This window comes from Pholis gunnellus (assembly GCF_910591455.1).
Source record: "Pholis gunnellus genome assembly, chromosome: 5".
NCBI classification, from domain to species: domain Eukaryota; kingdom Metazoa; phylum Chordata; class Actinopteri; order Perciformes; family Pholidae; genus Pholis; species Pholis gunnellus.
Genome location: NC_136531.1, coordinates 2,548,251 through 2,561,100, shown reverse-complemented (window position 1 = coordinate 2,561,100; position 12,850 = coordinate 2,548,251). Strand labels below are relative to the sequence as shown.

At 40.7% G+C, this 12,850-nt stretch overlaps 1 protein-coding gene across 1 annotated transcript; it reads left to right on the top strand.

The window, feature by feature from the left end:
- Positions 1-725: 725 nt before the first annotated feature.
- Positions 726-12,154, top strand: LOC306696233 (B-cell receptor CD22-like; the record flags this gene model as incomplete). The annotated part of the gene is made up of 10 exons (XM_079159797.1): positions 726-780; positions 2,549-2,869; positions 3,477-3,692; positions 4,534-4,773; positions 6,142-6,402; positions 6,727-6,987; positions 7,380-7,461; positions 7,569-7,629; positions 8,399-8,580; positions 12,124-12,154. The coding sequence occupies 10 exons, from the start codon at positions 726-728 to the stop codon at positions 12,152-12,154; spliced, it is 1,710 nt and encodes a 569-aa protein (XP_079015923.1).
- Positions 12,155-12,850: the final 696 nt, after the last annotated feature.

The window sequence follows — 12,850 nt, the reverse complement described above, 5'->3', positions numbered from 1 at the left end:
CTCCATTTCCTCCATGCACACAGGAGTGTGTGAGTGCTGTGTGAACTAACCCCTCTGAGTGAACCTTCAGCACACAGAGAGGAATGAACGAGTAACGTTTGGTGTGTGTAAGAGCTGCTGAAGATTTATCATCAGAGTCTGAGAACAAACTCATTCAGAGAAAACGTCCTTTAAAGAGAGGTTTAGTTAAACTACAGACATTTAGAGACTCTACGGGTGAAGAGGGTCAACACATGAACTATAGATGTCACCATGAAACTTCACCACTTGAAATGTTATATTTAAATATGCAAATAACTTTTGGTGAATTTAGTAGTAAAATAAACACTTTGTCTATTTTGGGATGTTTTCTTTCCACTAGTCTGAAAGAAGACGTGTTATGAAATAGTGTTGTCTGTATATAGTGTCTCGCCTTAATTACCTTTTAATCACTGTTTTATGTTTTTTTTAAAGAACTTGTCACACTTGTATTTTTGTAGAGTTTACAACAACAACAAACCAGTTTCTTTTTTTCAAGGTGTCTGATTTGGTTATTTAGTGACATCGTGCTTTGATATTATAAAGAGGAAGGAAGGTAGGCGGACTGTTTACAATCGGATCCTCTGTCCTCGGTTTACTGACCACAGAGGACGGTTATCCACCAACACCTCACGAGTCTCTTTGTCTCATTTATTGATGTTTGGTTTACTTCTTGCGATCAGTGTTCCCCGACGAGAGGAGCCGCGATGGGTTTAACAGCAGCAGCCGGTGGATTTGTCGTCTTCCTTCTCTCTGTGCCAGGTACAGCACATCCACATTTATAGAAGGTCAATTACATTAAAACCTCTCACCCATTACTCATTGTTTCTTCCGGACGTCTCGAGTGTCTTCAATCCCAGTTTTCTGTGATGTCACATGGTTAGCGCGGAAATAGCTCGAGTCCTTTTTCACTCCTGCATCTTTTTGTATTCTGTGACTTGAAAACAATTTAAGTTTTTGTACAGTTTGAGACGATAAAGTTAGTGAAGGATGATCAGTTCTGAGATGCACTGCGATTGGAAGTATGGACATTAAGCAAAACCTAATTGATTATATTGTTGATTTCCACAGTTTTTCACAAGCCAGGTTTCCAACCGAATGTTGAACACATTTTAAACAATCTTCCAGAAATCAGACAAAGTTCATTCGTTTTTCCGTCCACTACTGCTATACAAATAGTAGAGACAGTGGTACAGCAGTATAGTTCATAGAGCGGAACAGCTGGGTATAGCTTTGAGATCTGCATTAGAAATGGTTATTTTTGCATATTGTGGTGTAATTATGAAGTATCTTCAAATGCTTCATGTCCCTAAAATCTGTACAACCTAAGCTTAAAGGTTATGTAAGTAAAAACAAACCAACTGAATATCTAAAAAAAATAATTATAATAAAAGATACACAACAAATTTTTCCTACACAATTAACATTATTCAAACTATGTAAAAAAAAATTGGACAAAGTGCAAAGGCGTTAAAAGTTCTGACACCACTGGTGTGCACCCATGAAAGACGGAAGCTTTTGCTTTCTGCTGCAGGAAGAACGAATCCTCTCATTCCGGTTTTTCTTTTAGATCCATTGAAACGGGAACATGCAGACAACAGTCTAAAAGGTTAAACCTTGGGTTAAACCCAACGAGTTGACTGTTGCACTTCTGCTTGTCTTAACTTGTCTTAACCACCATCAAGTCATTATTCTGTGTTTCCACATTTCATAAAACATGATTTATCTCCGACAGAGAGAGAGAGAGATTTAACACTCAGGGACTCAAATGTCTAAACTATTGCAGATAATGGTCTAGTTATTAGCAGTACAACAGCAGAGTTATAAAGTTTGCAGACTTTTAAAGGCTTGACACAGCTGTGTCTGCAGCGTCACCAGTAATTTGCTTATTTGTTATCTGCACGCTATCGGCTCACTGTTCTGCATTTCGCTGCGGTTTCCTCTTAACCAACAGTCTGACCACAACCTAAACCACGACTACAACACGAGGATTGAGGAAGTTACAGGAAAGCAGACGGTTTGATGTCCTTGGCGAGACTAACTGCCCAAAAGCCATGTGCACATTTTCCACCGTTCCTTTTGTGCTGTAAAATCCAAAACAGAATTTTTGCTAAGCAAATATTTCTACCCGGCGAGAAATTTGCTTAATGCAAAATTATGACAGAAACCATTCAGCAAACATGCAAATAAACATAAAAAAGGAACACAATGCGGAAAGAGGTAATAAATCAAGAGAGAAGTAGAGTCATTTTCTCATAGACTTCTATACAACCAGAGGAGTCGCCCCCTGGTGGACACTAGAGAGAATGCCAGTATTTAGACACTTCAGCATTGGCTTCACTCTTAAGAACCGGAGGTTGCCGCCTGCTTTGAACTAAAGAACGCGGTACAGACTTGATGTCTCTTCGTTGACGCTCGTTGGCCGGAGCTGCTGAGCAAAGTGATGGAAGGAAGCATTAGTCATTCTGTTAAATCAAGTTCTCTCCTCTTATGGATCTGATTGTGGTTTCTGATGTGCTCTGTGTTACAGTGGTGCAGGGTGAGACATGGGGAGCGACTTACTCCTCTAGGGAAATCTGTGCCTCCAGAGGATCAACAGTGAACATGAGCTGCACCTTCACACACCCATCCTATGTATCCGTTACAAAAAGATTCTGGCTTCCTAAAGACCTGATCTGCGACTCAGACTACACAGATCGTGCGCCGTGTATCTGTGACGACAAAACCTGCACTCTGAGAATCGTAGACCTGAAGGACAGCGACGCAAAGACGTACAGGTTCAGGTTTATTGGAATCCCATGGAAGGGGGAAAGATATTCTGGTCAACCTGGAGTCAGACTGACTGTCACAGGTAACATGAAGATTTACACACACACACACACACACACACACACACACACACACACACACACACACACACTTATACGTACTAATAATCTATTTAAATGTTTTTATTTTATTTCATTTTATTATTTCATTATAATTAAAATATAAATTAAAATATTCTACTTTAATGTGTGTCTTATATTACCACCTAGCCTCATTCAACACCTCTCACTCTCCCAATAAACGTATCGCACATAAGATGGACACAAACATTTTGCTGGACCTTCGTTTTTCACTTTTTTCTACTCTTCAGTCTAAACTTGTGTTATATTACTCAGTTTGCTTTTGTCCCTTTTTGGTTTTGTCCCTGTCTTACTTTATATAATATCATTTCTTTAGTCGTTCCTGTGTTCATATACTTGTTGTGTACCCCCTTTTCTACACGAAGAATAAATAAATAAAGGTTTATGAATGTTGTTGAGGTTGTAAAAACATCATTGCTAATGTGTTTGTATATTACCTCATGTGTACATTGACAGAACCCATTTGGAGTGTATACTTCCAATGTCTTTACTATGTTTTATGTGTGTTTCCAGTAACCACTGACTTGATGTTCTTCCTCACGTATCCAGCTCTGCAGATGCATGTGACCAGAGTGAAGGTCAACATCTCTCACACCGAGGCAGAGCTGAGTTGTGACAGCACATGCAGTCGTCCTTCCTACGTCTGGTTCAAGAACGGACAGAAAGTTCCAGAGGAAGCTGCTGTTTACACGGGCCATTTGAAACCTGGAGACGGCATCTCCTGTGCTCTGAAAGGACACGAGGATCACCGCTTACCTCCGCTGTGTGAGTTCGCGTCACGGTATTACAAAAAAATAAAAAAGGGCGGCCGCAGTTTTTAGAGCCAGGCGCAACCAGGCGGCAACCCCTGGTTCTGCCGAGTGAAGCCAAAACGGAAGTGTCTTTAACTTGCATTCTCTCGTGTCCACCAGGGGGCGACTCCTCTGGTTGTATAGAAGTCTATGGGAAAATGACTCCTGATTTATTACCTCAGTAAACATTGTAAACATGAGTTTATGGTCTCAATCTCTAGTTTCAAGTCTTCTTCAATACAGCATGATGTTCATTTAGTAAATGATGGTCCATTTAGAGTCAAACAGACCATAAAGCATAGTATGCTTTAGGGCGGGGCTACACAGTGATTGACAGGTTGCAGCCGCTACCAGAGACGTATACAGCGTCTCTACATCAGTCATCCACATTGCAAAAATGTTAACTTCTGTTCATTGTTTGCAAAAGAACAAAATGGCGATGGACGTAATCTAAGATAGGGACGGTGAAGTTGCCAAACTCTATGCTTCATAACATCAGTCCACAAACCAAAGGGCGCCGTCACGATGACTACGTCCACTTCTCATATACAGTCTATGTTACTATTTCTTTGACTTCCTGTATATTCTTTTGAGGGCTGCTAAACTGTCCACCTTGACCGCCTGATACTTTCCAGGTGCAGTTCATCTCGAATACTGTCACATGTTTTTACCCAAAGGTATCAATTTGGGAATTCAAACTCAGTGCAAACGGCTGTTTGTGTATGAATTTCCACTGTGAAAACGTGTACATCATCTTGTAAACTTGTATTTTTTTTTTTCTCCTCCAGATGCTCCAAAGCTTCCCTCTGTGTCAGTGAGTCCCTCTGGTGAAGTCATGGAGGGCAGTTCAGTGAATCTGACCTGTAGCAGTGATGCTAACCGAGCAGCTAAATACTCCTGGTACAAGGAGGATGGAAATCCAGACCCTCCTCCTCTCAGTGAAGAACCTCAGCTTGTCTTCAGCTCCATCCAGTCCTCTGACTCTGGAGAGTATTACTGTAGAGCTGAGAACCTGCTGGGGAGGAGGGAGACTCAAATATTGATTGATGTGAAATGTGAGTGAAACATCTTATTGGGTAAAAGGGAAGCTTGGTTTTGTCTGTCATAGATGTTTGAGGGGCAGTTTACGTCAGCATTGTCATTCTATTGGTGGCGTATTAAGGTCCAGTGTGTAAGATTTGGCGACATCTAGCTGCAAGGTTGCAGATTGCAACCGACTGAACGCGCTTTGACATGGGAAAAAATTTCACTTGGGTTTTGTCCGCTCTGGGCTACTGTAGAAACATGGCAGCCTCCGTGAAGACAAACTGCCCCGTATACCGTAGATATAAACGGCTTATTCTAAGCCAATGAAAGGTAATTATACACTATATATATACACTAAAAAAACATATTTATCTATATTATATTCCATCTAAATACTACACACTCTACCTTTTTAAGTGAATGAAATTGATTATTCATAGGTAAACCCCTTGAGATGTATCCTGTCATTTTCCAGAAGGTTCCAAACAAACACTTGACAGTAGTGACAAATAACCAAAGAAAAGAGATTAAGAGTAGAACCTATGAATAGACTTTGATTAGAGAGAAGCACGTGATGGCATTACTGAAAACATTGGCGGTCTGAATTTGAGATGAGAAAATGTTAGAAGAATTCACGCAAGACCGATGGAAAATCATTAATCAGTCAACATTTAATCTTTGCAAAGAAGGAGACAGGGTTGAACACATACAACAACGTGCCAAGACTGCTCAGAGGTCTGGCTCTGAGACACTGGTATATATACTTGTTTAGCATTCTATCACAGGAGGTGACACATATACAGTACAATACATATGGCGTCAAAAGAACAAAGTGTTTGTAACTTCACTAGAACATTTGGTCTTCAATGAAGGTCATTTTCTCGCAATCAGGAGGAGGTTTGAGCCATAACATTGCTCTGCCCCCACCTCCACGCTTCCACAGTTCGTTATCCTTCTACTTCAGAACATGCTGCTGAGAGGTCTCTCTCAGCAGGCCTTGACACCTAAGAAGAATAGACAGTGGTCATCCTGAGTGACAAAAGGAAGCCCGCTAAGTCTAGCAGGACGCCAAAAAAGTAATCACTTCCTAACACCGCATTTGTAAGCACATAAGCTCAATGGTCACTCATAAGCTCAATGGTCACTCATAAGCTCAATGGTCACTCATAAGCTCAATGGTCACTTTGATTTTTCTCCAACAGAAAACATTTTTAAATGAGCCAAATAATGGCAGAGAACTGATATTTAAAGTTAACTTATCAATCAGAAGGGGCCCAAAACACAACAACTTCTCCAAATACAATCAGGGACTATTTAAGAGATGTAAATGTATGTGGCACTAAATCAACACATCTGTCTTTTGTAGTTAATTTGATAGTTTCATGTCTATCTTCCAGATGCTCCGAAGAATTTCTCCGTGTCAGTGAGTTCCTCTGCTGAGATAGTGGAGGGCAGTTCAGTGAATCTGACCTGTAGCAGTGATGCTAACCCAGCAGCTAACTACACCTGGTACAAGAAGAACCAAATAAAGCTTCAGGGACCAGAAGGCGTTTATCGTTTCACCTCCATCAGCTCTGAGGACAGAGGGATCTACTACTGCAAGTCTGAGAATCAACATGGAAGGATCAAGTCTTCAGATCAATTCATAGATGTCCAGTGTGAGTATTAAATTGTAAAGCCAACATCTACTCTTTGGAAGCTTAGTTGGACTTTCCCTGGTGTCAGTTTATATGACATGTTAGGAGTTGTTTTTAAGCTAAGTGTAATTTACTTCACTTCTGTGTTTTTTCTTGATACCCTACGTCTCCTGGAGCACCATACGACACAGAAAATAAAATGTGGACTTGCGTTCCGCTGTAGTTTATTTGTGTAGGATGAGAAACTACCAGTGATGGCAACAGTGAGGGAAAAGCCTTTTCAGTCAAAGTATCTTGCATCCTGCTTACTAGCATTAATTGTGCTGGAAACATTTCCCCCTCCAGATGCTCCAAAGCTTCCCTCTGTGTCAGTGTGTCCCTCTGCTGAGATAGTGGAGGGCAGTTCAGTGACTCTGACCTGTAGCAGTGATGCTAACCCAGCAGCTAACTACATCTGGTACAAGGAGGATGAAGACTCACCAAAAGCATCAGGACAGATCTTCATCATCACTGACTTCAGAGCTGAACACAGTGGGAGTTATAACTGTGAAGCCCAGAACAACAGAGGACGTCATAGATCCACCTTACATCTGGCTGTTTTAGCCGGTAAGTCTTTCCACTGCATCTGATGCTCTGGAGGTGCACACACACACACACACACCAAGTTTTTTTCTTTCTTTTTTTCATTGTCAATGTATCCCAAAATGATGCTGACTCAAATGAAGTCTGTTTATGTATGCAGTAGTACTCCCAAAGACCTGTAGCAGATTTTAATGTGTAACTTTTAATATTGGCTAAAGTCGGGATTAACTTGAATGAACTTCAGAATCTACAATCTTGAAGTTCTCTCTTTATTATTTAAGATATGTGATATATGACATATATATATATATATATATATATATATATATATATATATATATTATCTATGGGGCTAGTGAGCCCACACATGCTGTAGCACCCCAATTGACTGTTTTCATTTGATTCCTATTTCCCAGAAGGATGGATATTAATAGCTGCTGGAACAGTCTCTGCTGTTGTAATTATTTTCATCCTCGTCTCTGTCTCACTGTGGATTAGGTGAGTTGTAAATCATTGTTTATTGAAACATTGGATGTCCATTTCAAACAGTCAAGCGTACTTATTTGTCCTTTTGTTTTTGTTTTTTCATTCATCTTCCCAACCAGGAAAACGAGGGCCCCTCGGGAACCACCGGAGCCTGTAAAGCAACCAGACACCAGCGCAATAGTATGTTTCTAGACTAGACAGAACAAAGTATCAGTTCTTGTTTTGTTTGACCAGGTTACCAGCTTCTGATTCGTTCCCCATGTTATCCGAGCTAAAAGTTAGATTTTTCAGACTTGTTTCACTCTGTCGTTAAATGACTGAGAGAAAACTGATTGATTGATCGTTCATATTCCCAAAGTTCAACATTTCTTCTCTTGAAAGAATACTTTCCTGCTGGTGCTTTAACCATCTGAACCCCAAAGCCTTCTGCCAGGTTTGAAAAGCATGTTTTCACAGCCAGAAGCTATAGAAACAGACGTTAACTTTGGATTACCAACTTACCGACGGCCCTTGAACGCGTCATGGGCGGTGAACGCTTCCTTCAGGAAAAGCAAATAAATCGAAGCTTGAAATTGGGATATTTCATCAAAAACACTGTATTCTACATGTCTTATTTAAAACATCACCCCAAATAAACCATTTGCACTAACCGGATTCAGTAAAAACATAAAATTCAGCGCAACTGGGAAGCCATGATTGGTTGGACTGAGACAACAACTTGACTGAACTGCAGGCTGCTGAACGCAGAGCAGAGACGAGAGGACTGTAGAGGTTGTAAATAGTTCAATATGTATAGCGCGTGGAGCCCCAAATTCATCAACCTCAATAAAAACATAGGGTCCAGATGCCAGATCGTAAGAGCGCATCTGACTCATTCCACCTTTTCATTACAGTTCAGTGTCAGCTACACAATTGTACACAAATAATCGTATTTGTCTAATATCTACAGAAACAACCAGCAGAGAAGAAGGATGGCCTTCACTATGCCAGCATCAACTTCTCTAAGAAACAAGCAGATCCTCTCTACTCCAATATCACCCCATCTCTGGCCCCGAGACACAAAAAGGAAGAGGACGTGGACAGTGTTGAGTACGCTACTGTCAAATGTAACGGTGGCAAAACGCTCCCAGGGTGAGCAGCTCTTCACACAGGAACAGTGTCCTCAGACTACAGATTAAAGGTCTAGAAGGTGTTTCAGTGTCCTGGTCTGACAGGACTTTATCTTTTGGATTCAGCTGCTGTGTTGAGTATATAGTTTGTGTTTATGGTGAAATAATGATTGTCTTTATGTTTTTCAATGAACCGGTGAAGTTTCATGTTGATATCTATTAGTTAATCATTTTACTCTATTCACCTGTAGTGTCTTCAAGCATGTTACATTCTTAAAAACATGGCAAACATGTATTTTTTAAGGGTGTATTTTTTAAGGGTGACAAAAATATCCTCTGTTAAAACCTTTGACTGTAATGTGTCATCAAAATAAAACAAGAACTTTGAATCCAATGTTTAGATTTCTGTTCTGAAAATCTGCACATATTTGAAAAGCGAATGCCTCATTTGCATATTTAAAGACATTTAACAACATGTAATACAAAAAATACGAGCAAAAAAACTATTGCACTTTTTACTTTAAAGCTTTTTAAAATGAACACAAAACATAAAATAACGATTAAATGATGATATATTACTAAACGTTAAGCTACATGTAGACGGCAGTATGTACAGTAAAGTAATTAGAATGAGTCCCTCTTTAACCAGCTGCAGCGTTACATTAATGAACACAATAATGCATCACTCATTATAATTCAATAATATAATATGTACGATTGTGGAATGAGCCATTCTGCTTCATGAATACTTGTTTACTTTGACTTGAGTGAGATTTTTTCGTACCGGTCGTTTCTTACACTGTGGTTAGTTTTACTGAAATAAAAGATTTGTATTTCTTCCAATTCTTGGAATCTGCTGTTGTAGTTCCACACGGCTGCCACTAGATGTCGATAAGAAGCAACATTTCACTGACGGCAAATCAACTCTGACATCCCGCCGAGTACATTTCACTCTTGACATATATTATATATTTGTTTCCCTCTTTTAAAACAGTTTAACAGTCAGTCAAGTAACTATTGTGGTTCTTACTTTTTTCTATTTTTTTTTTTAAGTCACCATTTAATGCGACCATAAATAGCTTTTAAGATGATTCACATCTGTTTTCCCTTTGGCCTTTGATCATGAGATGTGAATCCGTCCGAGTTCATCCTCCGGCCATAATCACTTGAAGTGATTACACTAATTAAATCAGTAAGTATAATTGTAATCTACAATATCCATATTTGGTTCATTAAAGCTACTACAAGGAACTTTCACCTAATTTATTCTGGCGGTCCTTGTGGAGAAAAGCGGGAGTGTTTCCGAGCACCTTTTAGAAAAGCTCTCATGTTACTGCAGCAGGGTCTGACAGTCTGCTCCTCTCAGTCCTGGTTCTGGTTCTCCTGGGCCTCCCCTTCCCTCCAGCGGGCCCAGTAATACAGCCTGGGTCTCCAGCAGCGTGGTGTCCATGTTGACTCCTACAGTTGATCACCTTCTGGATTTGATTCATCACATCCAAACAGTCTCTTCTGTTCTTTAAAACCCATGATCTTTAGCGGCAGTGTTTGAATCATTGTATCGGCGCATCCTTTCCCCCTGAACATTGTATATTGATCCGGTGTGTGAGGCCTTCTGTTAGAGAGTAAAAAAGGGAAGCACCAGTTGAACCGGTAAGTTCGTAGATGCAATGCAGTTCTCTTCTGCTTCTCTTCCGATGAGGTTGGAGTTGGGCTTCCATTGTTGAAAGGCTCGACTGCAGAGTGATAAAATGTGTCCGGATCTTCAGGGGATTTTCTGCATCCATGGACCCGTAGAACAAGCGCCCGGTCTCGGTCTCGAGCTCATGGAGAGCTGCAGGGATGATTTGTGAAGGCCAACAGGAAGTTAGCATCGTTCTGGTTCTCTCCACAGAAAGCCAACGGGATACTTTCATTGGACTTTGGATCATTCCAGATAATAAACTCTGTGGCAAACAAACGTATTGACACTTCCTGAACTTAATCTGAGCCTCTGATGCTTAATGAATTCAATGTTCAGACTAAAAGATCAAATGTGGAAATAAAGAACACAAAGAGTTAAATTAGTGTGGCACATTCAGGCTTCATCTCTCTGATAACTAACACTCTGCTCTTCATGCTGTTCAGTTAAACTGCCTCGAGGTTCACAGGTTGATTATGTTCCTGCTCCGTCTCTTCACCTGCAGACTGTTTGACATCCTGCATCTGTGCACATCTGTCTCATTCTCTCTTCTCTGTCTGAATGCTCTTTTCTGGTGTCGGTGCAAAACAGGTTCGGTATCTTATTCTCTGTTTTAAAGTTTAGAGAGTTTGAAACACAACTTAATCGTGTTGTGGGTTGTTACTGGCATTTTCCTCACTGTGCATATTAATGATCAAAGGAGAAAGGAAATCGAGCTGCTTCACAGCCGGATATCGATCATCTGCTTACTGACGGCAGAGGAAGTGCATCTTTAAAATGGTCTTTTCATGTGTTAGTGTGGTGTGGTGAACTAGTTTCACATTGAGGAGTGTAATCTACTGGCTCATGCATGTTAATAACCTGAAGAGGAAGGAAGTCGGTGTATTTCTAAGAAACGTGACTTCTGTTTTCAGACCACAGTTATCTCATCAAGACCCTTCCACACGAAGTGTTTTCTGATGTGACTCCTTTCCTACAGATGTAGCTTCTTTACCTGCAGACGTGTTTCATTGACTCTGAAGTCTCTCAGAGGATCCAGAGGAGCAGCTATGAGTTTAACAGCAGCAGCGAGTGGATTCCTCGTCCTCCTCCTCACTGTACCAGGTTCTGTATTTCTACATTCATGTTGTAGGAGATTTACACAGAGTGAACATTTCATTCAGTGGTTCTCTGGTCACCGTGTTGTGACCTGTGAAGTGATGCAGTGCCTGTTCTTAAGACTCTGCACGTCTTCAGATGTCTCTGCAACACAACACAGAGACGTGTTCTACGTAACGTCTCCACTGTAACCGCTTCACACTCTGATGATGATGTCGCTTCACTTTTTACAGCGTTTTCAGCTGAAATCATGTCCAGTTTTACACATTGTACATAATATGTTGGTACTTTGAAGTAAAGTAAGGGAAGGACGGCTTTACTGGGGTTTGATCTTTTCAAACTAACCTTTGATGGAGTGAACCGCGCTCTGAGCACTAATGAAGTGAGACAACACTCTGAGATATTTGTCTTGTTCCTCTTTTGTCAAAGCGGAATTGCCCAAACTGTCGTTGGTGGTAAGAGTGCATCAAACGTAGAACATTTATGGTCAGAGGCTAAATCAATCTTATTCAGGGAATTAAGAGACGTGTGCAGATCAGACGTCACGGTGTTCCTGGTGTGATGTGTGGGACGTGCTGCACACGGTTAAAAGATTTAGAAATGTTACAGAAAATATGCACGTAATAAAAGAAGATGGAAATAAGAAAAATAAAGAGTTTTGGCACCAAAAAGTGCAGCAAAAGTATTTATTCTTGTTCAGTTGTAGTTAGAGACGCGTATGTTGTTGTGACTTTGTTGCAGTAAATCAGATTGTGTTGATACCATGATCCTCTTTGTCTTCACTCTCAGGATGTTGGCAGAGATTACGTCAGTCGTCTAAGCTTGTGCCACGGAGAGCCGACCGGCTCCAGGTTTTTATTTCACCCGAGTCATTAACATGAAATAAAAACCTGCAGACTGTCGGTTCTCAGTGACAAACTGTTTGACTCTGGATGTAGATTTGAAAAAGCAGTTTGGTTCAGTTCTAGAAAGACAGATGAGTTAAAGAAAGTCTGATCTCTGATGTCATGACTCTTCTGTGTTACAGTGATTCAGGGTGAGGATGACTGGACAGTGACTTACACTTCTACTCAGATCTGTGCTGTAAATGGATCAACAGTGGAAATAAGCTGCAGCTACACACACCCATCCACAATAAATGGCCTTGAAGCAAAAGTTGAGAAAACATTTTGGTTCACTAAAACAAGTAATGAAGTTTATGTGGATCTGAGAACAGACCCGGAGTATTCAGGTCGTGTGACGTCTCTCTGTGTAAACAAAGTCTGCACTCTGAGGATCACAGACCTGAGAGAGAGCGACTCAGCTGAGTACAAGTTCAGGTTCACAACAAACCAACCTGGTGGGACATATGCTCTTTTACCTGGATTCTCTCTGTCCGTCACAGGTAACACTTTCATCTGAACATTTAGTCATTTAGTTCTCAACGTCTTGTGTGTTTATGTGTGTTTATAGATGAAGACGTCTGTTCCTTATTCACATATTCAGATCTCCAGGTCCAGGTGAGCAGATTACAGGT